The sequence below is a fragment of the Apteryx rowi genome, unplaced genomic scaffold (genome assembly GCF_003343035.1).
Source record: "Apteryx rowi isolate R43461 unplaced genomic scaffold, aptRow1 scaffold_88, whole genome shotgun sequence".
NCBI classification, from domain to species: domain Eukaryota; kingdom Metazoa; phylum Chordata; class Aves; order Apterygiformes; family Apterygidae; genus Apteryx; species Apteryx rowi.
The window spans coordinates 2,286,865-2,304,263 of NW_020451182.1; the positions used below are offsets into that span (position 1 = coordinate 2,286,865).

A 17,399-nucleotide genomic window follows, 5' to 3' on the forward strand; every position below is an offset into this window, starting at 1 on the left:
CTTCTGTTTCACCCTCCAAGTTTTTCCAGCCTGAAACTTTTTCAAGTGCAGTTACAGCATGAGATTTTTCTTTTATTTTTCTTTTGCTACTATTAGATTGTGTTCGGTATACATAGCCCAGCTTTTGATATGGTACTTTAAAATGATCCAGTGTCATTCCTGCCTTAACCTGCAGCCATATGGTCCCTTGAGAAATTAAGATGGATTAGATGTTTTGTGCATATTTGTTCCTTTGTTTTTCACAAAGCAATGGTGTGTAAGGTATAAAAATCCATTGCTGTTTTGGAAAATGGACTTCTTATAACATAGTTAATGGTCTCTACTTCGTCAGTAATTTTAAGATTTATTTTCACTAGATTAAGAAATGTTGTTGAGTATTTTAGAAGAAACATGCTGATCACAAAAGTATGGTAAGGAAATTTGTTAGGTTGTAAAACCTTTAGGATGCTGCTTTAACTATATTATGTTTTATCTTGCTATTCATGTATAAGACCAGTATTCTTCAAAACATACATTTTTCCATTATTGAGTTGACACCATCCTAACCCTGCTGTGCTCATCCTTTGTTTAAAACTCCCAAGGAAGAAGGACCAAAAGAAATACATAAAACTGTGTTGTTTTCCCAGCTCTATTTTAAATCCTGTATTCTTTCTCTCACAGTGAAAACTCACATACAACAAGGACTGATTTCTGTTGCTGCTCGTACTGTGATAACACATCTAGTCAACCACTTAGGCCACTATCCTATGAGCGGAGGTCCTGCTATGCTGACTAGTCAAGTGTGTGAAAACAATGACAATCCGTACAGTGAAAGTCCTGAACTTTCTCCTGAACTTTTTGAGAACCCAAACCTGCAGTTCTTTGTGTTAAACAATACTTCCCTGGTGTCTTGTATACAAATCCAAGCAGAAGAAGACGTGCCTGGGGGAGGACTGTCTGCTGGACTTGCATCTGCTAATTCAAATGTCAGAATTATAGTGCGTGATCTATCTGGCAAATACTCATGGGATTCTGCCATTTTGTATGGACCATCATCTTTATGTGGATCTTCACAACAAACATCTTTTGCACTTTCTTTATCTCAGCAAGAAAAAACAGAAGGTACTCTTTCATCTTATGAGCACGTGGAGGATGTGTCTGCAAGGGATGGAATTACACTCCAAGTAAAAAGGAAATTTAGAGAGACAGTACCAACATGGGATACAATTAGGGATGAAGAAGATGCCCTTGATGAGCTCTTGCAGTATTTAGGTGTTACAAGCCCTGAATGCTTACAGAGAACTGGTGTTTCACTCAACATTCCTGCTCCTCAGCCAGTCTGCATCTCAGAAAAGCAGGAGAATGATGTCATCAATGCAATTCTGAAACAGCACACAGAAGAGAGGGAGTTTGTTGAAAAACACTTCAATGATTTAAATATGAAGGCTATGGAGCAGGATGAGCCAACCTCACAAAAGCCCCAGTCAGCATTTTACTACTGCAGATTGCTTCTCAGTATACTGGGAATGAATTCTTGGGATAAAAGGTAAAAAGGAAAGACAAGACCCAGTGTTAAAGAACTTTTTTTTTTTTTTTTAAGTTGTGCAACTCTTCATGTTAATAGTAGTCAATCATAGAGTGAGTTAACCAATAATACCACGAGCCAGCCAACAAAAGTATTTAAAATGGGAGGAATTTTGCAGCCAAGGGGAAAATGGCAGATTCTTCTGCATTTCAATCTGTCATTTAGATAGAAAGGAGGAGCCTGTTGCCTTTACTGCCGTTTATGTCCTTTATAAAAACAGTGTTGGAAGGAGATTGGAAGGAGTGCTATCCTTTCTAATAATCCTTTCACCAGCTCCACTAAGGGATGTTACATGGGTAGAGAAGACATCTTTTTGCGTTATTTGCTTCCCTTGTATGTTCCTGCAAAAATCATTATCTTTCTGTGCCTGACTGAGAGTCTGAAACAGAGTCATATTCTCAGCTGTTGTGTTGCTGGACAGTATCCTGTTGCTCTGCCTGCTAAGAGCATGTTTGCGTGAAGCCCAAAAGCATTGCATCTGTGCTAGCTAACTAGAAGGATATCTGTCCCAAGCATTTATTTCAACACTGGCAATGTTCAAGTATTGCTTAGAACAGTAGGAGACAAACCATGTTCAGTTACAGGAGTATTTTCTGTGTTTATGATATCTTTATTATTTGTGTGTAGGTGTATTTAGGTGTATGCGTGCATRTACATGTGAGTGTGTACAGACATTAGCATCCTAGAATTTAAGGGTCTTTCTGAAATCTTCTCTTGCCATAGCTATCAAGTTCCTTACGGGAGGCACTGAAATATTTTCTTACTATGAGGAGGAATAGATATTCTGTAGAAGAAGACTAGACCTATGTCACTGAGATATTGCTGGAATCAGATGAGATCTTCTGAYGTCAAGAATTTTGATGTTATAACACTTCTTATATGGGCCTTTAATTCCTCAAAGCAGTCTGTTTTTGAATAATACTGCTCTTAAACTCATTTCTATATGTTTTATAGGAAACATCTTAAGCACAATTAAAAAAAAAACAATGTGCAAAGTGCCCTTCTTGCTATAACGTAATGGGTTTTTTTGTTTAAATTGTTACAGCTTCTGGGGGACCAGTGAGCTATGTTCTGTTTCTTCCGCAATTCAGAAAAGCAAAAGCTCAGTGTTTAATGCTCTCACTCCCTAGGACGGTCGATTATGGGAGTGTCTTTTGTCACTAAGCACATATATTTTGGCTTAGTAAAGTGCAGATTATATATGCATCAAAGGGAGTTCTGTCCATTCTTCTGTACACAGTAGATTGATTGCAGCTGGATCCAACAGGTTGATAGAAGAAAGTGGAAAGAAGTAAAGGTTGTTCCCAGGGCTCTAATGGATACAGAATATTTCCTAGAGTTAAAAATTGCTTCTATATTTTTGAAAGATATCTTAATCATTTTATAAAAAAGGGCTGTTGAAAAGGCATACATGTTTGTTGACTGTTTCTCGAACGGAACTGGAAATGTTCTCGTACATTTCTTGTACTGTTCTGTATCCATCACTGAACAGGTCATAAAAGTGTTACAAATTTCTCTGTTTAGAAGGAGCTTTCATCTCTTGAAGAAAAATGAAAAGTTACTTCGAGAACTCAGAAATTTGGACTCAAGACAATGGTAAATTCTTTTTATGACTACTTATTTTATGGACACTTGTACTTAAATGGTTCTGGTTTAGATAAAGGTGAGACTTTAATTTAAAAAAAAATGGTAAATGATCCATGTGTTTTGCACTATATTTGGAGGTATTATTTGTAGAATGAAATTCTACAAACAGATTATCATGAAATAGAATAAACTCCAAATAAGCTATGAAAATTATGAACATTTTGATGCATAACACATTATAGAATAGTTTGGACAGGGACAATTTTAGAAGTGGGAGGACAGGGTGGGTGATTTTGCTTTAGAGGCTGAATGCATTCAAAGTAGCTTGGGAAATTGACAGTTTCTACCTGAGCTGATTTTTGATACTCTTGCAATCATATCACTTTTGAATAATGAGTCGGAGAAGTGTAAGAAATCACTTTCAGTTGCGCCAGTATCTAACAGTTAGGAAGCTGGGAACAGAAGACATTGCCGTAGTACTTAAAGGTACTTAATTCATCTGCATAAGAAGCATTTGCCACAACATTCACAAGGCACATTATTCATGTGTAGTGCAATGTAAATAATGCCTGTGTTGTAGGTTTTTTTCCAAAGCCCCTGCTATTCCTTTAGCAGTTGGTACTGCTAGCACCATCCTTCATATTTCAGTGATGAAAGGGCATTTGCAGAGGTAAATGCTATAGTGCACAGCAAAACTTCAAGCTCCAGAAAAGACCAGACTAGAAAAGACAGAATGGGAGTATGGAAATGTGGAAAGTATTCAGAGAAGAAGCCATATAGTTGCACTGTACTTCCACTGTCTTTTTCTATGTTTTAAAAGCCATGCTGTGTGTGTACTGTTTGCATATGTTGGTTTCATATTAGCAAAGGCACTGTCATGCAGTGACTGTCCTGTGTTTTACAGCCGAGAGACACACAAGATCGCAGTGTTTTATGTCGCTGAGGGACAAGAAGATAAACACTCCATTCTTACTAATACTGGGGGAAGTCAAGCCTATGAGGATTTTGTAGCCGGCCTTGGCTGGGAGGTATTTATTAAAAAAATTTTATCCTCAGTTTGTTTACAGAGAAAATTATAAATCGCTCTAGATCTTCTAATTCTTTGGATTGTTAACATTATTCACAAGTACCAAAATACACTGTTTTGCAAGTAGGGTATACAGAGAAGAATTCTGGTTTTAGTTTCATTACAAATACTAGCTATTTATAGATGAGTTTTTTTGATTTAGGGAAGTCTGTGCAGTCAGAGATGATTCAGTAATATGCACTCCTGTACCTGGCTTTCAGACACTGACTAGAGTGCATCTTGATTGCCCTGTGGGCCTGTAAAGTGTTAAGTCCATGAAAGTTTGAGCTTTGCTCAAATTTGGAAATCCAAAAAGTAAGAGCATGCAGCTTTTCTTATGTTCCCTTCCCCCTGCCTTCCACTGCAGCATGTATCTATTCACACACTGCACTATCATGTCTCTTCCAGCAGACAGAAATACTGTGATATACCTCATCATTTATATAGAACTGCCACAATTTAATCACTAGTTTGATAGTGTTATAAGGATTTCTTTTTCTGCATGCTCTCTTTCTAACTGCACAGGATTAACTTCCATTGTAATGAAATGTGAGTAAAGTTTAGCTCAGATGTGTCCCACAAAAGTACAGGAATCACTCCTGCTTTTGGCTGTCTGTATCAGTAATTCTACACTTTTTCTGTTCCTGTCGCAACTTGTCTGAGTGTCCATCACCTTTGTTCCTTTTCTTACTCCTTAGGAATGTAAGAGAGCTACTAGATTAACTGTGGGGATAATGAGTCTGACTTTCCATAGGAACAGAGGAAAACTACTAAAGCTCTGCTGACTCCATCACATAGATGATGTTTTCCCACATTCCTGATTCTTCAGGAGAAAAAAATGACATTAGTTTCTTCAAATATCCTGTCAGTGGGTTAATTTCAGTAGCTAGATTAAACAATTGCTAATCTAGGTTAATATTTCATTAGGACATATCAAATATTTTAACTTCTTGACATTAAATTCTGGCTCTTTTATTAACATAAAAGCAAACATATCCCCTGTGGGCTGAGATTAAATGTATTCACATTTGTGATATAACTTTCTTTAGGCACTGCTGCAAAAGTGAAATAACACATTAAATGTGGTCGCTTATTTCAGCATCAAACTATTTCCTATAGAGCTATCACTTACAAACTTATTTATGAATTTTCAGTTAGCTTCCGTTGGTCCTTTTTTTTCATTTTCACAGAATGAATATTTCTCTTGGAAAAGATATGGAAGGTAATAAGGCAAGTTGAAATTGTCTGGCTCTCATGCAGGGATTCTTCCAGGATCAGTTCAGGGCTGATGTAGTGGCATGGAATTTTTAAAAATTCAGAAAGCACACAAGTGACTACAGTCAACTAATCAGGAAATAAACCTGTAAACACTTCCCTCGTTTTCTTCTCTCTAACCGTGTCTTCCTGTCAGCATCTGTGATGGTCATGGAATATAGAATGACACTGCACTGCAGTTGATTTCCAGTCTAATCAGTGAGTCTGAGCTCTTTCAGATAAACATAATTGTACTGGTGAATATATTGTGAAAAGGGCCTTCAATTTTTAAAATTTATTTAAAAATGCATTTTTAAAAACTTTATCTACAGAATGTTTTTATGAATGATTTTTTTTCTGCTTATGTTTCCTGGGCTTTGCTCCTAGGTGAATCTCACAAATCATTGTGGTTTTATGGGAGGACTGCAAAAAAACAAAAGCACTGGACTGACCACTCCATATTTTGCTACCTCTACAGTAGAAGTAATGTTTCATGTATCAACAAGAATGCCCTCTGATTCAGATGACTCTTTAACAAAAAAGGTAGGTATCTGAATAAAAAGCTTTCCTTTAGTAATAAACCAGGAAAAAACTGAGAAGTCATTCTAACAAGAAAATTCTTTTTAAAAAAAAATCATAAAACGTCATACCTTAACCCCCTAATAGTTTGTATTTTATTGATTTACATTGTGTCATATACATTATTCTTTACCAAACTCTAATTTTGCCATAGTGCTTATTTTTGCCATCATTACAAATGTTGCTGACATCACCTAAATAGTGGTGAAAAATGAAGGGAGGTAATAGTTTGGGTAGAAGAAAAAGCAGGAGATTTGACTGATGATCTAGTACTTTGAGACTTCAAATGCAGATTAATGAATTCTTAGAATATTTGAATATTCTAATATTCTATTATTCTAATATTCTTGGAATATACTTTCTAAGATGACTTGTTCACTTAAGAGTTATGTGCTGTTTATTAACAATTTTTCATTTTTAAAAATAAAGCTAAAAATTAAGAATTTGACTATGTTTATTGTATACAGCATATATTGTTTTGGAGCAGGCACAAATGCTCAGCAGTGATGTGGTCTCTCATAGCCACATTAAGAAAAAATGGTTTTCTGTATTGGTATTTTTTTCTTTAGAATTTAATAAATTCCATATTAGTGATAACAAGTTAAGGCCTCGAACATGTGTCCTATTATAAATGAACAATTGGCTATCATTAGACTGTCCCCTGTTCTCCGTACATACATCTTCAGATGTGCTAATCCATTCAGTAGACACGTTAATGAGCACTGGTTGAAGTGTAATATTGGAGGAACTGAAGCTGGTTGACCTCAGTATGGAGCTTAATACTTGTAATTAAATTAGATAGTAGACAGTTAGTATAGAGAGAAATAGCCGTGCCTCTGGCAAACTTCAATTATTAATGACTTTTTTGTTCTTTGTGTTCAACTTGAAGAAAAAAAATATTATTATTGTTATTGTTATTATTATAAACTAACTGTGAATTCTAACTTCTCACAGTGGCATCTTAGCTTTTTTTTTTAATTTTTATTATTAATTAATATTTTTTCTTGCGTGCCCATGGTGCTGGGTCCCTTCTGTTCTTTATTTCATGAAGTATAGCCAGGATAATACTTAGGTTGTTAAATGAATAATAAATATGTTTTAATAGAAAAATAGCTAACTTTAAAACAAGATTGTTGCTATTATTATAGTCCTGTAAGTTGACTGGCTTCTGTATTTTTAAATGGAAACTTGGTTTTATAAAACACAGCTTATCATTATCCTTGCAATGTTAGTTTATAATCTGTTTGAATTAAAGCATTAGAAAGTGTTGTCAAAGGAAAAGATGGGTCATAGTGAAAACTAACTCATTTTTCTTAAATAATTTTGCAAATGCTGTAGGCTTCAGCAGAACACTCAGGGAAGATCTTGTGTCTGTTTGCAGAAGCATTCTGTATCTGCGTGCAGCTATTGCAGCCAGCCACCGTTCAGGGCTGCTCCTGGCCTCCTCTGGTTTAACTCGTGAAAATGGGGTCAGCTGGACCTTTTAACAACTCCAGTTTGCCTTGGGCCAGTTTCTCTCCTCTTTCACCCACAATCGCACTCTTCACTAATTTAGAATACTTGAACTCTGGGCGGATATGTATATGATCAGAACTTTGGGATTATAGTCTTAGTTCAGCTGCTGATGGGGTGTTTAACTTTATTCAGACTATTTTCTTTCCGTGTGACTTCCTTTTCCTCCTCTTCCTGTGTGTGTTTTTTGTTGTTCTTTTAAAGCCCATTTCCCAGTGACCAAAGGTCTGTGTGCCTGCCTCTGTCTGTCCTCCCTTCCCTAATAACTTTTGCCCCATTTCAGCCAAATTTAATAGAGATGTATTTCAAAGATGTTATTTTCATAAGTGTTTAATGAAGATAGGCTGGGTAAAGAAGAGAGAGTAAGGGAGACTTTTAGTGTTCTTACGCAGCAGGTAAAGACTATGTGGGAAGAAGTATCAGGCATCAGAAAGAAATATGATAAATGTTGTCCCAAACTTGAGAAAAACATCAAGTGAAGTTGCATCTTGGGAGAAACCAGAAAAAACAAAGCAGGAAACACGAGTACAGAAACAGGCCAAACTTTCTACTGGTTCTGCTGCTTGGGCTGCGATCACTTCAGGAGAAGGAATGTCTTTTATCAGGTGCTGTCCAGCACAAGCTCACCGAATAGCAGACCTCTAATATCATTTGAGAGCTCTGTGTGCACTAACAATTGTAATTATTGTGAGTGCATGTACCGTTCGTGACCTCCAGAGAAACGGAGTTTTGAGTTTCTCTGCAGATCTTTCACGTGTTTTGTTTGTCTGATTCATTCAGAGAACGAAAATGAAGCAAACTTGCAGTAGCTGGCTTAGAACTGCTGCTGGTTTTTGTATTGTGAATGTGCCTAGAGGTACATGATAGGTTCATCTTATAAATGGAAATTAAATTAAATTAAAACAAAACTTCTTCCTGCCAGTCCAGCCACTGCAAAATCAAGATGCTGCTGCTTCAGAGGCCAAGCCAATTTTAAACTTACTTTCCGTCAATCTTATTGAGTAGTAAATAAAACTTTTAAGTGTCCTGGATACCTCTGAAACGTTGGGCTCTGAAGACTTGAACAAAGCAAGAAAAAAGCATGAATTCAGAAAGAACAGATAAAAATGTTCTGAATGTATAAGGAACTTAACAGTTAAATATATATATATATTTAAGTGGCAAATTGTAAATGAAAGGTTTAATGTCTATAATTCAATTTTTTTTTCTTTAAAGTCAGAGTAAAAAGCATTTGCACTACACAAAAAGAGTAAACTTGCACAGAAAGCATCAGAATTAAATGAAACCATGAAGACTCTCAGTTCACAAAGTGAAAAAGCACACATGTGCTCCTACAACCACCTGGCCAGCTCCTCCTTCCTTAGCCTTGTAAAGAAGTGAAGACATTGTGGATGAAGATATTATGTACAAGATGTTAAAAAAAATAGTAATGTTTTTAACTACTGGAATGCTAATTCATCTTGAGCTTTGGCTGTATTACATAATTCTAGGTTACATGTGACATTGTCCCCACCACATGAAAGAATTATAACTCCCAGTATCAATAGATTTTTTTTTAAAGTCTGGTATTAATATGTACTGGGAATTTTAAGGTTTATAAATTTAAATCATTAGTACAATTTTTTTTAAAGTTACAATTACATACACACATTGCTTTATTTAAAAAAAAAAAAAAGTAATTGTTGGAATGAAATTTTGTGAAAAATTCAACCAGAGAGTAAACATGCTGTAGACAGCAGGGCTGCCTACATGTAATGGGCAAAACTAGCTGCAGTAAGCCATTACTTTACAAATGTTTCTGCTTTTGCTTCTGTTCTTTTTATAATGAACACTTTCATTTTTGAAGAAGAAACAGAGTTAAGGGCTAGCTGTTGTATCATAAGAAAATATAATAGCCTTTTTTCACCCTCCTTTAGGTAAGTGGGTATTAGAAATTACAGTAATTTTGGCAAGAGTTCAAGGGTTAATGCAACAGATAAATAAAAGGAATTTTCTGTAAATTGAGCCCTGCATTATTTCACTTGTCTTGCCTTTCCAAACCTAACTCATTTAATTTTAAAAAGTAAATACTTAAATTCTTCCTGACAGTGTGCTTTGCTTTTACTATCGTTTATTACTTCAATTATACTTGGTATCACTTAGAACAATCTGCCATTTGGAAATTTCAGTATAGCCTGCAGCTTAGTATTAAGTCTGGCTGCTATTGTAACATGTACAGCATATGACACTAATGTATCAAAATTAAATTTGATCATCCCTCCTGGTTATATTTATTTCACGTTTCTTTTGTATTCAGTTAACATAAACGTATTAGGAAAGCTGACACATGATGATGGCTATAGAGTAAGAATATTTTAAAGTATTTTGAGTTAAATTTGAAATTTCAGGTAACCTGAATGTTGGTCATTTTTATATATTTATTTTAATGGAGTAGAGTTTCAAAGCAAGCTTAAAAAATCAGTTCGTCTCTGACATCTCCTCAGGGCTGTCTTCCCGTCAGCTCAGCTTTAAAATGGCTAAAACAGAACTCTTAATCTCTTTCTCATTGCCACCTCTCTGGATCACCATGGATAACATGACCATTGTGCCTGTCACTTGTGCCCGTAGCCAGAAATCATCTTTAATTTGGTCCACTTTCTGGATTCTTACATTGTCTGTGCTTAAGACTCAGTCCTTTTTATATAACATTTCTTGCAATGTAGCCTTTTCTTCTCCATATGCACAAATGAAATTTACCTATATCTTAATCTGTTGTCTTCATTGATAAACCTCCCTTTCTCTGGCCTTGACAGGTACTTTCTTATTCCACTTCTGTCCTTTCAGAATGCTGCTGGGAAAGTCATTTTCCTAATCTTTCATGGCTTTTTACAGTTTTTTTGCATTTGTCCATCTCCATTTTGTCTCTTGCCTTATACTTAGATTATAAAATCTCTAGAGCAGTTTGATCTGCATTTATACAGTATTTAGTGTATCGGAATATTTGTATGTAACTGCAGTTCTGAGCATTTCAGCTGTGGTATGCTACCAGTTACTTGAAGTATTAACATTATTTTACTGATTTTTATTATTTAGATTATTGCTTTAAATCCCTAACAAGGATTTGCACTCTATTTTGCTTATCGTCATTTATGCACATAGGAAGCTGTAAGTTTTAGAGTTTATTATCTTAGGAAGATGAGATCAGGAACTGAGTTCGAGGGTATAATAGTTAACACAACTAGTRGTTAGTTCTGTGTAACTGTTCATACAGATTTCAGTCTTGGTACCTGTATATCCTGTGGGCACCAAATCTGATTTTATTAAATAACACTGAGATGACACCTTCTTCTGGGATACCATGTTGCTCTCTGTCCTTAGGATTCAATGGACAGAGGTGGCTATAGCTTAATATCTTTTTACCCTTTGTGTCCAGGAGATTGAATTCTGAGATGCCTCCAATACAATACAAAAACGTAAAGAATCCAGATTAAAACTGAAAGAGGTCAGGCTCTGGCCCTTCTCTGATGTAATAATTCCAATGAATGATGGGTTCTTCTAATGTTTGCTGTGCTTGCAGGAGAGCTTTGTTGTGGAGCTCTGCTCAATTTCAAGGTCCTTCAATAGGGAACTGAAAAATGAAGACGAAAAACTGAAATTCTTCTTTTAAAAAGTTCATGCAAAAACTAGCAGTCCTTGGAAAACTTTTCAAGACAATTTCCAGGTATTGGATCTCTTCCATGAATCAAGGGTGTTGATGAGTGACGTTGCTACCATTCAAGCTTTCACATCAGCTTTGCCTGCTGACTGTGGTGAGGACTTCTGAAAGAGGCAAGAAGGAGCACTATGTTAGGATTAGAGCTTGTTCTGGACTACTCTTGAAAAAAGAACAGAATGACTTACTCAACTCTTAATTCTTCTCCAAACATAAAGATAAAATCAACAATAMCCAACCTTGTATACCAGTCTATTCTTTTGTCATTTTTCTGCCTCCTATAATGGAAGCAAAACATTGATCACAGTTTTGATCTTGAGTACCCTACATCTGTTTATAAACCAGGGTACACAGCATATATATATCATCATCCACCTACTTGCACCATCTGATTTTGATTCTCAGTGTATTGTATGTCACAGAGATGCCTTTCTACACTTTCTTCGATTTGAGCCTGTGTCAGATCATTCTTGGTAGTGATCATGAAACAAAACACACCTGGCAGGACTTGGAACTCAGTGGAATCATCTGATTAATTTTCCTTTTCCTCTGAAGAAGTTAGTAGGTGCTTTCACTCTGGAGTGTATCCTCACACCTCTATGGGGGCATAAAGCAAACTTTCAGAATGGAGGGAAAAATCCCTAATGACTTCAGTTCACTTGGCATCCAGAAGGATGTGCCCCTTGTCAGTAGTCCTCCCTGTGAAATAATTACACATACACTGTTATCACACTCCAAAATCAATTTCAGTCTGATTGGACAGCATACATCAGTAATGATGCTCAATCTTGGTATCTATCCCAGAAGTGCATCAGGAATTGATGTTCTGTCTTGTTAGGTGGGTAGAAGCATTCAATACTCTTGTGCAATGGCCGGTTCTGCATCTGCAGGTTTCAGTAACTGGTGTTTGGACCTATACGTAGGGGCAACCTTTGACAAATGAAATTCAGAGCTGATGATGCCCTCAAGAAGTTGTACTATCTAAACTCTCTAAAAGTTTTGGATTTTAAAGCCATTTATTTGGCCTGTGGACTGTCACTGCCCCATGTTTCGAATCTACCAGTGTATAAGTTTGTTATCTGTGAGTCCAAAGATGATAAGTAAAGGAGAGGTAATTCTTCTAGTAAATAGCCTGATGTTGATGATGAATTAGGAATGGTATAATGGAATGATGGAGGTATCAGTCCTAGTTCTGCTTTGTGGCTATCAGTTCAATAAAGGTGTGCCAGATAGCCATCTGTCAACCTAGGATCATGCAGTTTTTTCATGCTTCACAAGATTTCATTTCAAAACAGTATTGCCTCTTGCTTTCTCCTTTGTTAGGGGGGTCTCGTCCTTCCTAAGCCTTTAGGTTGCTTCTGAGTGTGGGCCTGTCAGTCCCTCAGGCCCTTCTGTCATTATCGTATTTCAACAGATAGTTTGACTGTCACTTCACCTAGGAAGGCAGAAGAGGTTCAGGCCCTCAGAACAATTCCATCATTAGTTGCCTTCGACAATGCCAGTCATCCCTAAGTGTCATCCAAAGTTTCTGCAGCTGGTGTTTGTGATTTTTGATATCAGCTATTCAGGTTACTGCCTGGTTTTGTTCTAATCTAGACAAATAAAATTCAACATACTGAATGTTGTTAGAACCAGTTCTTTTTTTGGTTTGGGTTTACAGGTAGCACAAGAACATCCCTAACTAACAATGTTGTTCAAAATAATTCAGCCGTCTACAAAAGAGGCAAGCAAARCTCACTCTTCAAAGGACCTGTGATCATTGTAGATTAGATATATGTGTGATCTGGTCCAGACAAATCAAGTGGCTTGTTCAGCATCACACAGGATCTTGGTATTGATACTCTCTGTCCTTGCCCAGTCCAACACTGAAGAAAATCCTTTTCTTGTAGGAATACAGCACCAGTTTTCAGTCCGATACAATTCAAAGCCAGGAGAGAAGAGCAGAGTTTTGTTTGTTTTTTTTAAAGACTGCTGCTGACAGCCAGTATAAGCCTTTAGTTAAGACCAAAATAGCATTCCAGGAGGTTTTATAATATAAACAAGTGAATATTTGCAATTAAATTTCTCTAGTAATTGTATATATGTTTTGCTTTTATTCAAAGTGCAGTTATATTCTGAAAATGAATGCCTGAAATTGTTGCCTCTTTTTATAAAAGATCTTCTTGTACATGCTCAGATTAGTATCTACATGTTACCTGTTAACAGCAGTTCCCAGTGCTGTCCTTTGAATAATATCAAGACAATTGTTTGACAAACTCCGGTTAGCTAAAGCTGTGCAAACAAGCTGAAAACTGTTGGTGAAGAAAATTGTCAGCTATAATTGATGATGCACAGTGAGAAAAAAAAATGAGATTCTAGCTTGAATTTTCAGAAATGACCCATATTGGAAGGAAACTTCTTTTTTAATAATATGAATGTATTTGATCAGTATACATAAAGCTTCTTTCCACAATGTTGACAGTTGTTTTTTGGTTGGTATTGTTTAGCAGAAAGAACATTTTGGACCCTCAGTGCAGAAATTTCAAAAATGTTCTTAATACTCCTTAGTCTGGTTTTAGGATTAGAACTGAAGGTACCTCACTGATCTTGATGAATCAATTTGAGCGAGTTTTGAAAAATTTTTCAAGAACCATTTTGGGGGATAGGGGGGTTACTTTTGTAAAAGTTTTATGGATTTAATCAGAAAATTAACCCATGGGCCATGGAAAATGCACTTGCTATTCTTCTTTTAAAAGCTTTTTGTTTATGGTAGCCAGTCTGGAATTTGGCTAGAACAATGTAGTTAAAGATTGTTCAAATACATATCTTTTAAACACATGTTCATCCATATAATTTTAAAATTCCTATAGAAAAGTCTGAATTTAGTAACTCGCTGCCTATCAAAAATGATGGTAGACTTGAAAGCATTTTAATAAATCAGATTGAATCACTGAGTATTCTGAGACAATTTCAAAAAAAGTTTAGCTTTCAGTATTCTGTATTGTCATGTCTGTTCATTTAAATAGTCATTGACATTAATATATAAAAAGTTACAGTACAAACTAAAACTGTAAACTAATGCTGTGACTGAAAACTTAAGAGAACTATAGTGTAATTTATCTTACTCATTTTTCTTATACTCCTTTTTAGTATATTTGTCCTTTTGGAACATAAATCTTAAGCATAGCTGTAGGGCTGTGGATATATTTAAACTATTTAAACTGATGGGATTTTATCCCTGCTTTTCCAGCTAAGACATTTGGGAAATGATGAAGTACACATTGTCTGGTCTGAGCATACTCGCGATTACAGAAGAGGAATAATTCCAACAGAATTTGGTGATGTTCTTATAGTTATCTATCCCATGAAAAACCACATGTTCAGTATCCAGATCATGAAAAAGCCTGAGGTAAGGGGTGTGTGAGCGTGTGTGTTCCCTTTATGTATTTAGGATGAACTGAGTTTCCTTTTGATTGTGAGTTTTTGGGATAATGGATTGACCCAGTGAGGCAATCTGTCTTTTACATCGACGGTTGCAATGCTTGGTAGGAAGAGGAAGAACTCAGTGAGTGCAATGCATAGATAAAAGGAAGAACTTGAAATTGCAGAGCCCCGATCCTATCAAGCCTATCTGCCAACATCATGAACTATAAACAAAGCTGGAATACTTTGCATAATCACTTAAATACTAAGCTAAACTTTGCAGTCTGTTGGGGGGGGGGGTTGTTTTTTTTTTTCAAATTTGATACATGACTGTGGGAGCTGAATCACGTCCTGGTCCAGCTTTCTGCGTCTGTGTCATATTCTTCTTTCTTCTTCCCCTCAAAGCCAGTTTTCATCTTCTCCTTGACTCCACACAGGAGTTTGGACACTAATTCAGCAAAGCAGAAATGATTCAGCTCTTAGACATATGAACACACATTCTAATGACTACTCAAATGTCTCTGCTGGCTCTGCTCTTAAAACACTGGTTTAGGGTACTGAGCACTGACTGAGTAAAAGTAGTTGTGAGTATCTATACTGAATAATTTCTGTGTGTGATGTCACTTGCCATGAATTTCTATGTTTTAAATATTTCATTGTTCTTGCTGGAAGCACTAAGATTAATAAATTAGGTATGACATAAATAGGAATCCCTCCATATGGTGATTGCCTCTCTCTGATGACAGATATGGAATGATACCCAGTACATGGTCTTGTTATATTGGTTTACTTATAGCTGTATTCTTTTTCTTACTAGTTTAAGTATAAAGAGTTGCACTATTGGGAGGGGGCTTAAGAGGGAAAAAGAAAACTACTGAGAGAAGGGAATATTATTATTTCAATATGAGGTCCTCATCTGTGAAAAATGAGTGCCTTCCATCAGATTTCAGTATTTTCAAAACTACATTAAATGACTGATGGCAAAAATAATACAGAGATCTAAAAATCTTTCACAGTGTAAGTATCATCTTAGCAGGTAGAGTATTTAGTGTATTCTGCTCCCATTCCTGCCTAAATACACAACCTTTGCTATTCTTTAGAAGCTTTATGCTAGCAGCTTCAGACCTTATTCGCACGCGCAGAAAAGGAAGATACCTAATAGGGTTTTCATTTCTTTTTTTAAGTGCAAAGTAATGATTGATCAGGAAAATATGTAAGGCCATAACATAAGAACCAACTGTTCTATGAACCTTTTGGGTGTTATTTATATGGAGGATCAAAGTTTTTTACTGATCTAAGTTTAACTTTTGAACAAGTAAAACTTTACACATAAAGTTGCAATTTGCAGATATATCTGATGATTACCTCTCTGTCAGTGCATAGATGTGCACAATGTGCACATTTTTGAGACTTTCCCATAGATACTATAGTGAGAATTTTGATTTTACAATTTTAAGGAAAAAGCTTTTAGATGTTCATTGGTCATATAGTTAGCTCTCAAAGTGAGTTTAATTATATTGAGCATGCATATACACATACAAACATACCCCCCACTCTCTTTTTCTCTTGATATGAAATCAAATTATGTTCCTACTGAAATTAGTTTCAGAACTCACTCCAAAGAGGCTGAAATTTCACCACAGATTTCTTCTGGTAAGGTCTTACAATGCATTTGTATAGATAACACAGCAAGTAAGAACAGATTGAAGGGGAGAAAAAAGTGGAGGGTGAGGGTCCACCAGTAACTGTGTGACTGTTACACATTGATGTGGTCGTTATGGACATGTTATATCTAAAGCCATGAGAAGTATTATTTTAAAATTGGAGTAATTATTCCCTTGCTTACTACCACCTACAGTATTGTCACCTGACTTTGAACCTCATAAACATCATATGCATGACTCGTCTTAGGATTTTGGCAGAAAATGTTAAAAATAAGCTTTGATGAGACATAGCATTCAAATGGTTGCTTAATTTTCTTCAAATAGTGTGTTATCTGTTACCAAGGATATCAGGCAGTTATATGGCTGTATATTTCCCCAAGAGAAAAGATCTGTCGTGGAGCACAATAACTGTTCTGATTATCTAGCGATGAGGAGAAAAAATGATATATTTGAGTGCTCTATTGTTAATGTTGATTGCTAATTGTTATAGCTAAGATCTTGCTTTATGCTGAATTTCTTAATTTTTTATTCAGGTTCCATTTTTTGGTCCGCTCTTTGATGGTGCTATTGTGAATGGAAAAATTCTTCCTATTATGGTTCGTGCAACAGCTATAAATGCAAGCCGTGCATTGAAATCATTAATCCCATTATACCAAAACTTGTATCCTTTCACTTACACAGCTTCCAAGGTGTATGCATTCCCTTGCAGTTCTGCAGATGATATGATCTTCATGTTGTCTGTCATCCTACATTTTGGACAGATTTATTTAGGGAAAATATTTTTGACTTCTTATGGTATTGTTTTCTTTAAGAAACCTTAACAGATAGGAAAGTATTCAGAGGAAGACCATATCATTTTATTAAGTGGAGAATAGATTTAGTGCTAAAAAAAGGCCTTTTTCTAGTATTTTGTGACATACAATATATTCTCATCACTTCTCCTTAAAACAAAACTATTTTAATAACCATTTTGTGGGTAGACTTTTTTCCAAAATAGCAATGTCATGGTGTTACTAATCATTCTTTTCTTAAGGATAGTAAGTATTTCTGCAGTACTAACATGACTTAATTTTGTTTTTC

The 17,399-nt window shown here is 35.8% G+C and overlaps 1 protein-coding gene across 13 annotated transcripts in view; it reads left to right on the forward strand.

Moving 5' to 3' along the window:
* The window catches only part of RALGAPA1 (Ral GTPase activating protein catalytic alpha subunit 1), a 136,014-nt gene that overhangs the window by 86,377 nt on the left and 32,238 nt on the right, over nucleotides 1–17,399 (forward strand). For 7 of the 13 annotated variants that reach the window (XM_026090848.1, XM_026090838.1, XM_026090840.1 and 4 more), the window contains 6 exons: nucleotides 661–1,525; nucleotides 3,089–3,160; nucleotides 4,056–4,179; nucleotides 5,859–6,014; nucleotides 14,483–14,641; nucleotides 16,853–16,980. In XM_026090848.1, the coding sequence (XP_025946633.1) occupies nucleotides 661–1,525; nucleotides 3,089–3,160; nucleotides 4,056–4,179; nucleotides 5,859–6,014; nucleotides 14,483–14,641; nucleotides 16,853–16,980 (1,504 nt within the window). Of the gene's footprint in view, nucleotides 1–660; nucleotides 1,526–3,088; nucleotides 3,161–4,055; nucleotides 4,180–5,858; nucleotides 6,015–11,118; nucleotides 11,263–14,482; nucleotides 14,642–16,852; nucleotides 16,981–17,143; nucleotides 17,396–17,399 lie in introns of those variants that run through there. The other 6 variants (XR_003257700.1, XR_003257702.1, XM_026090841.1 and 3 more) reach the window with 5 other exon arrangements.